The sequence below is a fragment of the Lachnellula hyalina genome (genome assembly GCF_007821495.1).
Source record: "Lachnellula hyalina strain CBS 185.66 chromosome Unknown contig00038, whole genome shotgun sequence".
NCBI lineage: Eukaryota > Fungi > Ascomycota > Leotiomycetes > Helotiales > Lachnaceae > Lachnellula > Lachnellula hyalina.
Window position 1 is genome coordinate 206,331 of NW_022157152.1, and position 16,070 is coordinate 222,400.

At 48.8% G+C, this 16,070-nt stretch overlaps 7 protein-coding genes across 7 annotated transcripts; 4 read left to right on the top strand and 3 right to left on the bottom strand.

Annotated features, from left to right (window-relative positions):
- Positions 1 to 588: 588 nt before the first annotated feature.
- Positions 589 to 2,495, top strand: RTC5 (Restriction of telomere capping protein; the record flags this gene model as incomplete). The annotated part of the gene is made up of 2 exons (XM_031150155.1): positions 589 to 654; positions 732 to 2,495. 2 exons carry the CDS (start codon positions 589 to 591, stop codon positions 2,493 to 2,495), a joined length of 1,830 nt encoding a protein of 609 aa, XP_031006810.1.
- A 248-nt stretch (positions 2,496 to 2,743) lies between these two features.
- On the bottom strand, positions 2,744 to 3,458 carry rcf1 (Respiratory supercomplex factor 1, mitochondrial; the record flags this gene model as incomplete). The annotated part of the gene is made up of 2 exons (XM_031150156.1): positions 2,744 to 3,350; positions 3,415 to 3,458. The coding sequence occupies 2 exons, from the start codon at positions 3,456 to 3,458 to the stop codon at positions 2,744 to 2,746; spliced, it is 651 nt and encodes a 216-aa protein (XP_031006809.1).
- Positions 3,459 to 3,793: 335 nt separating this feature from the next.
- Positions 3,794 to 5,585, top strand: ILV1 (Threonine dehydratase, mitochondrial; the record flags this gene model as incomplete). The annotated part of the gene is made up of 2 exons (XM_031150157.1): positions 3,794 to 3,988; positions 4,053 to 5,585. The coding sequence occupies 2 exons, from the start codon at positions 3,794 to 3,796 to the stop codon at positions 5,583 to 5,585; spliced, it is 1,728 nt and encodes a 575-aa protein (XP_031006803.1).
- A 1,369-nt stretch (positions 5,586 to 6,954) lies between these two features.
- Positions 6,955 to 7,489, bottom strand: lyrm2 (LYR motif-containing protein; the record flags this gene model as incomplete). Its single annotated transcript, XM_031150158.1, has 3 exons — positions 6,955 to 7,031; positions 7,152 to 7,308; positions 7,400 to 7,489. Coding segments are annotated over 3 exons (324 nt in total), but the record flags the coding sequence as incomplete, so codon positions are not given.
- Positions 7,490 to 7,722: 233 nt separating this feature from the next.
- Positions 7,723 to 8,577, top strand: naa40 (N-alpha-acetyltransferase; the record flags this gene model as incomplete). The annotated part of the gene is made up of 3 exons (XM_031150159.1): positions 7,723 to 7,802; positions 7,887 to 8,216; positions 8,352 to 8,577. The coding sequence occupies 3 exons, from the start codon at positions 7,723 to 7,725 to the stop codon at positions 8,575 to 8,577; spliced, it is 636 nt and encodes a 211-aa protein (XP_031006780.1).
- A 508-nt stretch (positions 8,578 to 9,085) lies between these two features.
- On the top strand, positions 9,086 to 9,977 carry PCR7 (Protein plant cadmium resistance 7-like; the record flags this gene model as incomplete). The annotated part of the gene is made up of 3 exons (XM_031150160.1): positions 9,086 to 9,251; positions 9,438 to 9,579; positions 9,704 to 9,977. The coding sequence occupies 3 exons, from the start codon at positions 9,086 to 9,088 to the stop codon at positions 9,975 to 9,977; spliced, it is 582 nt and encodes a 193-aa protein (XP_031006781.1).
- Positions 9,978 to 10,431: 454 nt separating this feature from the next.
- On the bottom strand, positions 10,432 to 13,144 carry LHYA1_G005212 (uncharacterized protein; the record flags this gene model as incomplete). Its single annotated transcript, XM_031150161.1, has 2 exons — positions 10,432 to 11,244; positions 11,300 to 13,144. Coding segments are annotated over 2 exons (2,658 nt in total), but the record flags the coding sequence as incomplete, so codon positions are not given.
- Positions 13,145 to 16,070: the final 2,926 nt, after the last annotated feature.

Genomic DNA, 16,070 nt, shown 5'->3' on the forward strand with positions numbered 1-16,070 from the left:
AATGTATGGTATTAGCTAGAGGATGTTGAAAGCTCTGGAACGATGGAAAGTATTGGAATTGGGCCAGGAATGCTGTAAGAGGATTCTGATTACACTCACACAAGACCAAAACCACTCCCAGTGAGAATCCCCAGTTTGTTCCGTGCCCTTACCTGATTTACCGAACCCACCATGACCTGAGCAGACTTTCCTGAAGATATAATAAATAACTCGAGGTTTTGGATGGGAGAGGAATATGGGTTTATGGGCTGGCTAGCATCTGACGTGTCAACACTTTGGGTGAAAGTAGGGGAAACTTAACTGATGGACAAAATTATAGTAAAGGAAAAGAACTATACTTGTGAGGACCATGGAAATGACTGATGTTTGGATACTTGGCCACGAGTCGCAGTGGGAAAAGGAAGTTTAGTTATAGCTTACCTTACAGCTTACTCAAGGGAAGGGAGGGGAGAAAGAAGCCCGCTTAATTTAGCGGGGTATATTGTGTTCAACCTCCTCTCTTCTTGCCTCAAACGACAACAACGTCACTGATTACTTACTCAAGCTGGACTTGGGACCCCACTTCTATGATTCCACAATACAGACACTATGGGACAAGCTCAGTCCGGTGATAGTGGCAGGCATGTTAGCACCGAACAATTGAGCCACGAGCTGGTAAATTCCTACCCCGCCATCCACATCCTCTATATCGTATCACCACAGCCCCTCACTAACATTCCCCTTACTCGCAGGCTCTCAAATTCGCAAAACGCTGCTTCACCCCCCTCGAACTCTACTCCTTCCAAGATGTCTTCCGCAGCCTGGCCGACCACCAAGGCTCTATCGCATACCTCAAAGAAGACACCATCGCGCGCTTCCTCGAGATCCCAGACGTAATAGGCGTCTCTTCCATCGTCTTTCAGATGGTGTCATATCTGGGTGCTTTCCCATTCGGTCAAGATGCGCCGGTGGTGTTGGGGTTCGAGCAGATGGTTATGGTGGTTGTTATTATGACGGAGAGATATCAGAGGGTACTGAAGAAAGGCAATCGGGATCGTACAAAGTTGCTATTTCGAAGTCTGGCCGTGTTTGATAATAAAGCTTTACAAACCCACGGCGAGAAGTCAGTAGAGGATGGAAGTGATGATACTGCTGGGGCACACAAAGAGGCTCCTAGGAGTCATGTTCGGGGCTTCGCTATAGACGAATCTGCGAATGATGAGGATGACGAAGACGATGATGACTTGGCTCTTGCGGCTCTGGAGTCTCTAGATGCCATCGAAGTCTTCAGACATGGAGACGCTCCAATTGCCCAAGCATCAATACCATCAGACAACCTCAAGAAGCTCATCATGCTTTTGCTCCTAGTAGCCCCACTAGGCACTCAGGAGAACCTGGCCCGGCATACGGAAAGGCTATCTGGCGAGCAACTAGAGGGCCTCCGGAAAACTGCAGACAACATCCTGGCAGCATTTGTGAACGTGGAGAAATTTCCTGGAGTCAAGATACATCAATTTAATACTGTGATACCCATCTCTCTACCATTTCTCTTTGGTGGCTTCAACCCGCTATTTGAGCATTTTTTATTTTCTAAGAATATCGACTTTACGAAACGAAAAGATGGCGCTGATGCTCCTATCTCTGCCCCTGCTTCGCAAGAAGATCAACCGCTTCTTTCGCAGACGGGGGAGATTCTAGATCTGAATGTTTTGTCTCAGCTATCTTTTTTTCTCCCTGGCGAGTCGCTGTTTAGACGTCTTCGACTGCTGTATTCAGGTGGTGATGCTGGGTTCTCACTAGGGAGCTTTGAGACCAAAGTCTTCAACTGGCGAGCACCGACAATCCTCCTAGTATCTGGCAATAGGATATCAGATCCTCCTACAGGCGGCCAAGAGCGAGCATTCTCAGATACACTCCCACCAAAACGATTCCAAGACAGTGGGAAATCAGATCATGTAGTTTTTGGAGTATATCTTGGCCAGCCATGGCATCAAACACATAAAGAATGCTTTGGCGATACAGATATTAAGCTGTTCCAGCTAGAACCTGTTCATGAAGTCTTCCACGCCTCATCGATAAACACAGATTACGTCTATTTCGCCAAACCACCCTCTGCACATTCTGGAATCGGATTCGGCTGCCCACATCCAAAAGCCAAGCAAACGTCCGGGCTTACTACACATGTGAACCTCGGTGCCGTCTCCCTCTTGCTGGACTCCTCATTTGAGTTTGGAGTCTTCACTCATAACTACACATCCGGTGGAGGAGCGTTCCGCAACAGTGAGACTAGGAAGTACGATTTTCAAGACCGGTTTGAGATTGAGAGTCTCGAGGTTTGGGGATGTGGCGGTGATGCGGAGGCAGAACAGCAGAGGCAGAGGTGGGCTTGGGAGGAGAGGGAGGCGGAGGCTAGGAGGAGGGTAAATCTTGGGACGGGGGATGTTGATGCTGACAGGGCGCTTCTGGAGATGGCGGGGCTTATTGGGGGGAATAGGAGTGGTGGGTCTATGAATTAGGATTGGTTGGAGTTTGCATAGGGCGTTGACTTGGGATTGGATGGAGCTTTAGGATAGCATTGTTCGAACATACCAATAATACAAAGAATCCGGTTTTTATGGCCTTGTCTTCTCCTATCCATGTAGACTGATAATCAAATGTCCATTTCTAACTAGACGAAAAATGAATGGCGTTTGTGTACTTTTACGCCTGATAGTGTACATGCTGCCTAACTCCGGAGCTCTTTTCCCTGTTATTTGTACAATGTCTACCTCCTATTATTGAGAAGTTGTTGACACATTTCCAACACCCCTAGCCTCCTACGTTCGCTCTCATCAAGGATTGAAAACGCCTTTGGGGGCGTCCCAGTCTTATCCACCTTCTCCGTCTTCTTCTCCTCCTCGGCCTTCTCCTCGCCCGACTTGCCCCCACCAACCAACCCATAAACCCTATCCATGACCCCCTGCCCCTTCTCCTTCTCCTCCACCATCTGCGCCCTGCTCTCCTGTCTCAATCTCCTCCGTTCTCTCTGCGCAGCAATAACCTTATCCTCCTCATCCCTAGCCTCCAACTCCTTAATCCACAACTCGTTCTTCTCCTTCGCCTTCCTCTCCTCAATCGCGCCCTCAAACTCCTTCCTCTTCTTCCGATCACTGTCCCAGTACATACTTCCGGCCACCATGGCGACGAGCGTGAATGCCTGTGCGGCAATGCGCAGGCGGAACATCCGGTTCGTGCGGTGCTGGTCCCCGGCTCGGATGGAGCGCGAGGCGCCGAAGAGGGCCGCGCATGTTAGGACGCAGCCGAGGGGGATTAGGGGTTCTTCTTTTATGCGGCGGCTGAGCTTCTGCCAGCGGTTTTCTTCGTAGAAATCGCTGTTGGGGAAGGGGATTAGTATCGGCAGTATAATATCAGAGGGGGAATCAGAAGAGTGCGTACGTATTTCCATCGAAGGATGAAGGGAGGGGGGTGTTAGATGTCATTGTTGCCCATCCACGCTGCAGTGAGTGAGTTGTGTTGCAGATGGAGAGGTATCGGAAGATGAGACGACAAGAGTGAGTGATAGTGGAGTGGAGGTGAGTGGTGAGCTTTATCCGGGAGTATATCCCTGTAGATAGTTAATCCGGTAGGGTTCTTTCATCCCCGCTTATTTACTCAGTACCTTATGCATGCCATAGCGCCCGATACCGCTACAGGCTCGTACCAAAAACATACACCCCACTATATTTCCTGAGTTTGAATCTCCTCAACATAACTCCCACGCATCTGCCCATTAATTGTATCTTTACTTCCTTCCACTGCACTGCTGAAAGCAAATATGCAGAACGGACTCGTCAATGGAAATGGCAATAGCCATGGCAGCCGTCCAAACACACCAATCGTTGTTAATAACCTCTCAATGACGGAATACTCAGCCAACCCTTCACCGCCCAGGACAACTCCTACGAGTCCCAAGAGTAAGGTCAGAGCTGTGGTTCCGGAGGAGTTCGTACTGCCTAATGGCTATCCTGATGTTTGTGCCCTCAATTGCTCGAGTAGATCTCAGGTAGAAGCTAATTGAGTAAAACTACCCACAGTATCTACGACTCATCCTCACATCACGCGTCTACGAAGTAGTAGAAGAAACCCCCCTCACCCACGCCACAAACCTCAGCAACAGATTAGAATGCAAAGTCCTCCTCAAACGAGAAGACCTCCAGCCGGTCTTCAGCTTCAAGCTGCGTGGAGCATACAACAAGATGGCACACTTGGATAAAAAGGTCAGCTGGAAGGGCGTCGTAGCATGCTCGGCAGGGAACCACGCACAAGGTGTTGCCTACTCCGCACGCAAACTCAAGATCCCCGCTACGATCGTCATGCCTGAGGGAACACCTAGCATCAAACATCTCAATGTGTCACGATTAGGAGGGTCGGTGGTGTTACACGGTGCAGACTTCGACGCTGCGAAGGAAGAGTGTGCGAGACTGGAGAAGCTACATGGTCTAACGAACATCCCTCCATTCGACGACCCCTACGTTATCGCCGGCCAAGGTACAATAGGCATGGAGCTCCTGCGCCAAACCAATATCCAAAAGCTCGAAGCGATCTTCTGTTGTGTTGGTGGCGGAGGGCTCATAGCAGGTATTGGAGTCTATGTCAAACGCATCGCGCCTCACGTTAAAATCATTGGCGTCGAAACTTACGACGCAAACGCCATGGTACAATCGCTCCAGAAAGGCGAACGAGTTGTGCTTAAAGATGTAGGACTTTTCGCAGACGGCGCAGCTGTCAAGCACGTGGGAGAGGAGAGTTTCCGTCTGTGCCAAGAAGTCGTCGATGAGATTATCCAAGTCAGCACCGACGAGACGTGCGCAGCTATCAAAGACGTATTCGAGGACACACGCTCGATCGTCGAACCAGCTGGTGCATTAGCCGTTGCAGGGTTAAAGAAGTACGTCGCTACTCATCCATCCGCCGACACCTCTCGCAACCTCGTCGCTATTGCCTCGGGCGCGAATATGAATTTCGATCGGCTACGATTTGTAGCTGAGCGCGCTGCGCTGGGAGAGAAGAAAGAAGCGTTGATGTCGGTGAAGATTCCGGAAAAGCCAGGCGCCTTTTCGGAGCTCATTAAGTGTATCATGCCGCATATGGTCACGGAGTTCTCATATCGCTATGCTACGGACGCTGTAGCCAACGTACTTGTCGGTATCTCTCTCACCTCCCCTGCATCTCAACGAGACGAGGAACTCTCTTCTTTATTATCCCGCATACGTGCTGGCGGCATGACGCCCACTGATCTCTCCGGCGACGAGCTAGCAAAATCACACGTCCGTTACCTCGTTGGTGGTATATCGGGCGTCCCGAATGAAAGGCTGTACATGTTCAACTTTCCCGAGAGGCCTGGCGCGCTGGAAAAGTTCCTTGCGACGCTCAGACCAAGGTACAACATCTCATTATTCCAGTATCGGAATGCGGGCAGTGATATTGGGAAGGTGTTGACCGGTATCGTGTGTCCGGATGATGAGGTTAACGAGGTTGAGGAATTTTTGCGGAGGATCGGGTATCCGTATGAGGATTGTACCACGAGTGATGTTTTCAAGACTTTCTTGAGGGCTGATGGTTCTTGATTTGATCCTATATTGAGTGGAGGGGGGTGATTTAATAAGCATGGAGTTGGGGTGTTTTGTTTACTTAAAGTTATAAAGAGGTAGATAAAAGTCGCAAGTCAACAACTAGTTGAATAAAATAGACAGGATGGAAATCACAATACTCATTCTCCAATTTTCTAGTCTTTATTATTTACAGCCCCTAACTGAAATCCAAATCATCAAAAGAAAATGGAAGGGGGATGAGCTTTAGTGCCTTAATCCCAAGGCTGCAACACCCATCTCCACCATAATTTCTCAACTCGCTCACGATATCCGAATCACAGAATCCACTGCCTTCAACCACAAAGAAAGGCGTCGGCGTCCTACCTCCCACACAACAACAGCAGCGAAACAATGCGCCCAGCACTATCCATCCTCCGCACAGCGCGCACGCTGTTCCCTTCTCCCTCGCACCGAGCCACATGCATCCAATCCCTAGCCTCTTCTACGGCCATCCGACCCGCTGCGAGTAGGGCGTTTTCGTCGGCTCTTACGTGTACTTCAAGCTTAACGACTGGATTAAGGAGGACGGGTTTACTGGTACAGAATGGATTGAGTAATGGAGGGATTGTGGGAGTGGGCGTGCAACAGCAGGTTCGTGGGATGAAGGTTAGGAGTTCGGTTAAGAAGATGTGTGAGGGTTGTAAGGTATGTTTTTGTTCTTCTTTTTGTGTTTCTGTTTGAGGAAGGGTGTGGTATGGGATGGGATGGGATGGGATGGAAATGTTGTATGGTGGTGGTAGTGGTGTATGTGGAGAGGATTTTATTTGGATTGGATTTGTTTAATGTGATGGTGGCAAGAGGCTAATGAGGGTTTTGTGCCTTGTAGAGTGTGAGGAGGAAAGGTGGGAAGAAGGGGAGGGGACATGTTTATATTATCTGTTCGTTGAATCCGAAGCATAAGCAGAGGCAGGGGAAATAGAAGGGGTGGGATATTTATGTGAGGGTGGTAGGGAGAAAGGACCTTTGGTTGATGGGAGGTGGATTGGGGAATGAGGAGAGGGAAGTGGAGGGGGGTTGAGGAAATGTATGAATATCGAGCAGAGAAGGAGATATTGCATGGAAATGGCGTTTAGAAGGAATCACAAGAATCAAGACACAAGAATTTCTTCGGGGAGGAGAAGAGAGGATGTCTGCGTATGTATGTGTATGTATATCTTTCAGGTGTACAATACATGACTTGGAGAAAGTCCTCGTAGCTCTCATATTTACAATACCTCTCCCATCACATCACATCTACCAACACATTGCTCTACTACAACAGTAGTTTAATCCCAGCTCACCATGTGTATGCTGATCTGATACGATTGCTATGTTTTGATCCTGCAGCCCCGCAGCAAACCTACCAATTCAGAGCCCAGTAATATACCTCTCCATGCCCTCCCACTGCGTCTTCCCCGTCGATATCAAGTACCGGATCTGCGTCTATACAAACCATACACAATTAGCCCATGTCCATGCACGCCCACTTCATTTCATCCACATCTATCCAATCCATCTCCCTCAAAGTAAATCTAATCCCCGGAATAGAATATCATTGCACACATAAACATACCAAATCCCTCACATCCTTATTCCTCCGAAACTCCTCCCTTGCAAACCGCAACGTCTCTTCCCGCGTGCCTTCATCTGAAATATTCCTACACCCGCGCACAATCGTGCGCCATAGGGCTAGTGCTCTTCCTCTTTGTAAAAACTGTGGCTAGGGAGTTAGCTATCTATATTTATATATATATGTATGTATAGTTTTTAGAGAGTTGGGGGGTTAGGGATGCAGAGCTGAGCGGGCTTACATGATCGAGACTGACAGTTCCCTCTGCAAATCGACTTGGTCTTTTAGCTTGGGAGCTGTAGAAGCGGGAAAGAAGATGCCATGATCGCATTGAGCATGGCATATGTCTGCGAATGTACGCAAGGGAATGATTGGGTGGTGGTGATAGTGTTGACGTTCAATGTATGCTGGCTGGGTTGGAGCTCAGCTATTCGCGAAGGTGGGGCGGAATTCGAAATGACAGGGGGTTGTTAAATCTACGCGGAGACGTACAAATACGAGTAATTAGAACTGCACTGGGTCACACATATAATACCCTTGATTTAACGACATCAAAGTAACAATATGGATAAAGATGTAGATCCCATTGAGGTTGCTAATGATAAGTCTCTGGATGACTTTATGAAAGAATATCTCCCTTCAAAGTAAGCCCTTTTCTTCAAGCTCTCAAAAGCATGTATCAAATAATTGATTCCATCCCCATAAATTAACAACACACAAAAACACAGCAAAGATTGGACCATATGGACCCATCCAACAACCTCATCCACCTACTCCATAACCCTCCAAACAGCCGCCTCCCTTTCAACCCCCGACTTCAAGGCCTGTTTCAACCTCATCTCAACCACCAGTTCAGCAGACTACAAGAAATCCCCCGATGGTTGGAAACCGCGCTCCAAACAGAAAGAAATGAAACTCCTGGATCTCAAGTACCTCATCGTCAAATCATCCAATGTGGAAGAAGGAGTCCAAGGCTTTGCGTCTATAATGCCAACGTACGAAGATCTTTATCCCGTCCTCTATATCTACGAGATCCACCTATGCTCAGCCCTGCAAGGGTAAGTCCAAGTCCAATACCAACCCCTACCTACAGGTATCTAGGAATCCCCTCCCTTCTCCTACAAAAACTATAAAAGAAACCCTTCCCGTGCTTACTCACTCACTCACCCCTTTTACTTACTTACACAAATCAGCACTGGACTTGCAAACACGCTCATGAAGCTCATCCTCGACATCGCGCACAAGATCCCAAGCACGCAGAAAGTTATGCTGACTTGTTTTACGTGCAACGAGAGGGCGGTGCGATTCTATGAGAAAGCTGGGTTTGCGAAAGATGAGTTTTCGCCGCTGCCGAAGATGTTGAGGAATGGGAGTAAGAAGGAGGTTGATTATGTTATTCTAAGTAAAGCTGTCGATTAACTGCGATACTACCATCCCATATCATCTCAGGATGCAGATACGATACGCCCGATGAATTGCTTAATTGCTTAATTTACGGACTTGTACTCCGTACAGCCAAGGTTGACTGACAAGACGGCTCGGCATGATGGACTATTCTGGGTCTGATGATGTTAACGCCACATTCTTCAACAAAGTTCAGCCTCCAAGCGTCCATCCAACGCTCTTACCATTGTACCGAAGGCTTGCTTTAGAGCCCAACTATAAAGTATAAAGATGAAGAATGCTTGGCTAGGAATTTCAGATGGCTTGCTATCCTTATATCTTAATTTGTGGAGATGAGAAGGCTGAAACTCAAACTAACGAAGCTTTCCGCAATACAATACGGTGCGGGTTTTATATAACTCTGTCGTACTGCCTCCTTGCATTGCAAAAGATTCATCCTTCACATATCACATTCCATTACACACTGTCAAAAATATCTATCTATCTATCAATATATCTCTTCTTTCAACGATACCATATCATCATGTCAGAAGTCAAGGAAGCGCCCCCTACTACCCCAATCACCAAGCAACCAGTCCCTCAGTCCCAACCCGTCGATTCTCCCGCCTACAAGCAAATCACCGCTGTGACGGGAACAGAGAAATGGACCAACGGTCTCTTCGATTGCTTCACGGGAGATGATAACCTCTGTACGTTACCCATCCACGCATAGACGAGTACCAATCGCCCATGAAAAAGAAACTGCATTGCTAGCAGGACAAGATATATATCTTAATATCACCATCATCTCAGCTGATTCCTTAGCTAGCTAAAGATTCCACATAATCCATGAATAAGCTTGCTTGCTTCCTTCACTAACACCCCCATCCAACTAGGTCTCAAAGGCTTCTGCTGCCCCTGCTTCGTCTTCGGCAAAACCCAAGCCCGCATCCGCGATCCGTCCCTCGCATCATACGAGCGCGTCAACAACGACTGTCTGCTCTGGTGCGGTGCGAATTGCTGTCAAGCGTCGTGGATGTATGTCCCCCTTTCCCCTCCTCCCCTTCATTTCCACTTCCCATCCCATCCCCTCAAAAATCAAAACCCAACCGTCGCAAAAACAGAACAAAAAACAAAACAAAGAAAACCATACAAAAGAAAGAACAACAGCTGACTGGCATCGCTTGCGGGTACATAGTCTCACATTCCTCAAACGCTCCGAGATCCGCTCCGCGTACAACATCCAAGGAGACCACATGATCGATTGTCTCTCCAGCGCTTTCTGCCACTGCTGCGCGCTGATCCAGCAGGAGAAAGAGGTCATTAGGAAGAACGCTCTGCGGGCGTCGGATCAGGATAAGGGCTACCAGGCCCCAGTGGGTATGAGTATGAATGTGGGTGCTGAACCTGGACCTGGACCTGGACCTGGACAGTAAGGTGAGGTACGTGAGATGTACGAGCCGGTGCGGTTGATGGATGAATGTATGGATGAGTGGCGAGGGGCAGAAGAAGAAGGGGGTGGGAACTAATCTGGGTTGGGGAATTTGGGATGCAGAAGTGCGGGTGCATGTTAATGTGGGTTTGCTCTTTCTTAGGCGCGCGTGTGTGTGTGTGTGATACCAGGCGGATTAATGGATTATTGTTTGTTTTAACTGCTTGATTTACTTGTGGGATTTGCGTTTTCTCGCTCTTGATATGTATGACACCCGTCTTCCGTTCGGAACAGAAAATTAAATCATACCAAATACCGTGAAATATTATCATGTGCTAAATACTATTCCAATTTTGACATTTACTCCAATACCATAACCCATTCCCCGATGAATCTAGTCATTTTCCAAGCTACTATCAAACCCAAATTTTCATTCCAACCTACTCCGTCCTCCTTACTCATTCATCATCGTCACTATACATAGCATACGGACTTATAATCTTCTTCGGCGGCCACTCCTCGGCCTCCCACGGACCCTCAAACTCCCACTTCCCACTGCCGATCTTAGTCTCCTCCCTCTCTTTCCCAGGGAATCTCACCAACCCCCTCGAATTCGGCGGCACCTGCACCTTCATCGAAAACCGGCCTTCCTCAATCTTCCACTCACAGCTTACCGCCCCATACGGACTCAAGTGCCCAACCTTAGCACTCGTCAGCGTGCCACCCGGCACAGGCGCAAAAACAATATCTTTCCATGCGTTCGCAGACGAGATACCGCCCACATAAGCATGAAGCCACGCCCCAACAGCGCCGAGCGCGTAGTGGTTAAAGGATGTCATTGACCCCGGGTTGATCCGGCCATCGGGTAACATACTATCCCAGCGCTCCCACATGGTTGTGCCGCCCATACTGACCGTATACAACCAACTTGGGCATTTCTTCTCCAGAAGCATACGGTACGCTACCTGAGTATACCCTTCATTCGTCAGGGATGGCAGGATGAGAGGTGTTCCTGCGAAGCCGGTCGCGATACGGAAACGGTTTGAGCGCGCGAGCTTGGCGAGGCGGGATGCTGCTTCTGCTTTGTGGGAGGGGGAGGAGAAGAGCGAGAAGGAGAGGGCGAGGGAAAGGGATGTTTGTGTGTCCGGGGCCAGGCGACCCGACGGCGTTATGTAGTGTTTTTGAAATTCGGCTCGCACGGCGGCGGCTTGTTGGGTGTAGTGTTGTACTTCCGTGGGCTTTTCGAGGAGGCTGGATATATAGGATAGCAACTACATATCGGGTTAGTATACCAGTTCCTGGAGAGAGGTTGGGATTAGCACTTACCTCTGTGACATATACCAAGTATGCATTGGCTACAAGATGCGGATCAGTCTTCCCACCACCTGGGTTATCTGGTGGGGCATCAGGGTCGAGCCAGTCGCCTAATTGACCGGCATTTGGATCCCAGAGCATATTCTCGCCTCGTGGAATCGCATCTACCCATGCTTTCATGCTGGGAAATTGATCGATGAGGAAATGCTTGTCTCCAAAGCTCTTATAGAGTTCTAAGGGTGTAATGACTGAAACATCGCCCCATACTGCCTGAGCATCCCAATCGTCAAGGACATTCGGTATAACTTGAGGCACGATGTTGTTATGGTCAAATTGCTCGACAGCTACGTCTTTGAGCCAACTAGAAAGGAAACCAGCAGTATCGTAGAGAAAGTTGGCCGTGGGAGTGAATACTTGAATGTCTCCGGTCCATCCAAGACGTTCGTCACGTTGGGGACAATCTGTGGGAATGCCTACAAAGTTGCTTCTCATACCCCATCGAATGTTGCTGTGTAATTGGTTGACCATGGGCTCCGAGCTTTCAAACCAGCCAGTTGGTTCCATGTCTGAGTGTATAACGACCGCTTCGAGATCACCCAGTTTAGGCAAGCCATGATTTAGCGGCCAGTTCTCCACTTGGACATAACGGTATCCGTGAAACGTATATTTAGGTTCCCATTCGAGGGGTGTATCGGAGAGAATTATAGTGTCAGTTGCTTTAGCGGATCGTAGAGGCCGTGTTGCAACTTCATCATTCTCTAGTACTTCGGTGTGCGTCAAGGTGATTTTGTGGCCTTTGGTGCCAGCAACTCTCAATCGTACTCCCCCAACAGAGTTCTGTCCAAAATCTACGATGACTTTATTTGAAGGGCTTCTCCAGATCTTTTGTGGCTTGAGAGTCTCGATGATCCTGATAGGAGGTCCTTCGGGAGATAGCAAGTTTGCTGAAGGGAGGTCCAGCTCCTCAACAGCTTTCCACTTATTATCGCTGAATGAGCTTGAATTCCACCCTGGAATCTCCTGCGAAGCATCGTATTCCTCTCCATCGTAATATTGCGAGGAAAGTCGCGGTCCAACAGAGGTCTTCCAACTTCCATCTGAGCCTACGGTGACGCTCTCTCCATCCTCATATGTAACTTCAAGCTGAGCCAACACGGCCAATTGGTCCCCATATATATTCCTTGTCCTCCGCGAGAAACCTATGCGTCCGCAATACCATCCCTCAGCAACTTCAACACCAACAGCATTATCCCCCTTCTTCAGCAAGTCTTTAACATCAAACGTCTGGTAGTAGAGGCGATGTCTGTAGCACGTCCACCCTGGCGCAAAGACGTGGTCACCCACTCTCTTCCCGTTGATAAACGCCTCATATATCCCATAACTCGTAACATAAAGCCTAGCGCTCTTGACCGGCTTCCCAATCACAAAGTCCTTCCTAAAGAGCGCCGGCCTCAACGACTCTCTTGTCGCGATTGTTCTCTCAGCCCCCACCAATGTCGCACTCCAATCCTCTTTTTCCAACAGCCCAGTCTCGACTTGCACAGCGCTCGACCATTCCGTAGCTTGGGACGCTACCCCGCCAAAAGCACGCACTCGCACACTGGCCTTCTCTCGTGATTTGAGCGGCACAGATGGCCATGGCACAAGTACAGAATCCTCACTCTTCTTTATGATATTGTAGACCTGTGCGTTTGGACGTGAGACTTCGATCTCGTAGGCACTCTGTACCCAATCCTTGGTGTCGCCTGCGAAACGCCAAGATATGCGAGGGGCGGGGTCGCCGATTCCGAGGGTCTCGCGGTGGTGCTCGAGGGATACGGATGCAATTGAGATGGTCATGTTGGTGTTTTGTTCTCGTTCTGCGGGTGTAATGCTTGTTTAGCACATGTTGTGGGAGGTGAGTGAGGTGGTAATCAAGGGATATGAAACGGGGGGCCGACTGGCATCGGATCGCGTTGCCCCGCAAATTGCGGGGTAGCAACAACCCCTGAGCCCCTTGTTTACTTTGACTTTACAAGTACTTGTAAGTTATGCTGAACATGTCAAGTTCAACATGAACTCTTACACGAATAATTAATAACTTTCAACTCCACCGCCAGCTGTTCTGAAGCCAGTCAGATTGTGTTAAGTCTAATAGGATATTGAGAAGTAAATCCCCAACCGTCGAAGTAGCTGTCAGAGTTCAGACACAGTCTCGTGACGAGATATGGCCAATCAATGTGTTCTGTAGAGACAATGAATGCACTCCAATCAACAGAATCTGTTATCGCAAATGAATTTATTGTTCTGTACCAAGTCCTCTGACATTCAATTATACTACTACTTCTCCCCAACGACAAGTCCCAAAGGCTTCAAGAATACTCCGCTCATATCGCAAGAGGAGCTATTTTGACTACCCCGCGTTAACTACGCGGCTAATAATCGCTGTCAAACTTATCAAGGGAGCTTTTTTCACAGCGTCCATAATTAACTTTTGTCTCAGTAATCGGATCCTGGAAAGAAAGATGTCCTTCAGGAAAGCGTACCCCAGAGGGAGCATAAGCTTTTCTTGTTCCTTGAGAGCGCTGCTGGCGAGTAGCCCAGCCATCAAGATTCAGAACAGGTTTGACCTGCTCCAGGACATCCCGGGCAAGCGAAGGAATCTCATCCATCTCGGCGGCGAACTTGAAGGTTCCGTTGATCGGGTTCAGGTATTCTGTGACGACGGCAGTGGCGAAGATTCCTCGGACAGGGTGGCCTTCGGGTAACTGCGAAACAGCGTGCAGGTGTTCGGAGAGAATGTAGTCGGTGTAATGAGTGAAACGTGTAGCGGGCATAGGCTTGATTATGTCGTTGTGGTAGCACGCCCTGGTAGTCCTTGCATGGCCCGGGGGTAATACTGATAGCGGCGCGAGAGTTGAGCCTCCGTGGGTAGCAATGTATTGTCTGTAAGCATCTACCTGAGCACCCTGAAGGCCTCCTCCGGAAGTAGCCCCGGTGGCATCATACCGGCTGGCTGCCCCTAATGCCATAATGCGTTGCCTATAGCTCATATTTGGTGGGGAGTCAGGACAATTAGTCGTGCAAATGGGCCGCGTGCTATCAATCTCAGCTGGCTCTTCAGGAACAGAAAGCTTCTGCTGCAGAATGGATTTGATATCGGTGGCCAGCGTCTCCTCCATGCTGGTCACTCCAACCATATCACACAGTCTGGCAAACTCAACCACCTTGCTGATATCTTCCGCAGCGGTCAAGCCATTCGGAAAATCTGCTCGGCCACGATACAGCCACTTGATCAAGGTCACGAAGCTCTCAACGGAGACGATGCCGTCGATTAGGCACATGGTAGCCTTGCTGTTTTCTCCCTATCCACGAGTCAGTATGAGGACCAACCGATATATATCAAGCTGAAGGAACGAATGTTGGAAGACATGCTCGAGATGGGCTGGGGAGCACAGCTTGACGAACCTCTTTGAATCGACCCGCCTTGAACATGGCAGCGAAGTAGGGTGACTGGGTGCATAAGAGTTTCTTGGCAATACTGAATTCCGGACCGTCATCACCAATACGGATCAAGACCTGGGGACCGCTGTAGAGGTCAATAACCCTAGGCGAAAGGTCAGATAAAAGCACGAAGAGGGTTGCGGCAATGAGAGTAACCTCAGGAGGTGGGCACATACTTAAAAGCAGAAGCCTCTGCAGGGCCACGAAGGATCGAATCGATATTCTCAACCTTGCGTTTCTTAGCTGGAGTGGTCTTCGCAGATGGTTCTCCTGCAGGCTCAGGATCTTTGCCGTAGTATTGGCCCTGACTATCTTCTAAGTCATCCTCAGATTCCGTATTCCCCGACTCGCTCAGCCCCACAAGGTAATTCAACTTTTCATTTTCGGAAATGAAGATATCAGGGCGCGGGTTCGAAGACTCGAGATTAGACATGATTCTAAAGGTTGCGCGTTTGCGTTTGAGGGATTTCGGAAGCAGCAAAATGCTAGATGTTTCGGCAGTCCGCTTGGGGACGACTCTTTTTTTAATGGTGGTAGATGACTCATCAAATATACAGTCGCACAGGCAGGCAGGATTGCTTGAGTTCCCTACGCTGCGGTGAATATGAACAGGTTTGTTGGTCAGTTAACAAAGTTGAAGTTGAGCGGGGCTACCTAAATAGGTAAGCGAGGTGTGAATTAATGCGAATAGGGGTCTGAACACTTTCAAGGAAGCGGTATATAATCTAGGTTTTGTAGTCAACTCACGATTAAAAAAGGAGTACTATCATTTCATCATTTCATCATTTCATGTGTTGGCTTGGTATCTAGATGGTAAAGAGTCTCATTACTCGGACTTTTCAATCCAGTAAATAGGTCTGTACTGAACCTGATCATGTCTACTCGAAGCAAGAGGCCCATCCCTTACCCAAAAGCATTAATCCGTAATTCATTTATTCATCGACCAATGCGAAACGCTTGACCCGTGATCGGATCAACAAAACGTCCAGCCTTAGGTGCTGGTCTGTGAAGAACCTCCTGCACCTCCCGAAGTAGATCCATTGCAAAACTAGGGGTATCCTTCACTTCAGCCTGAAACGCAAAGTGCGGGTCGCGCAGATATCCTTCGACAGCTGCTGCGGCAGCCATTCTTCTCACCGGGTTGTCGGGATGTAACTCGGAAGCGTAAGCGATGTGACGGGGTACGATATGAGCAGTGTTCTGTCCGAGACTTCGATAGCTTCTCGTCTGAGGCTGTAGCTGTATGGAGTGTGGTTGCTGCCTTATTGCAAGCTTTGCACGTCTCTTTTTTGCTTCCTGG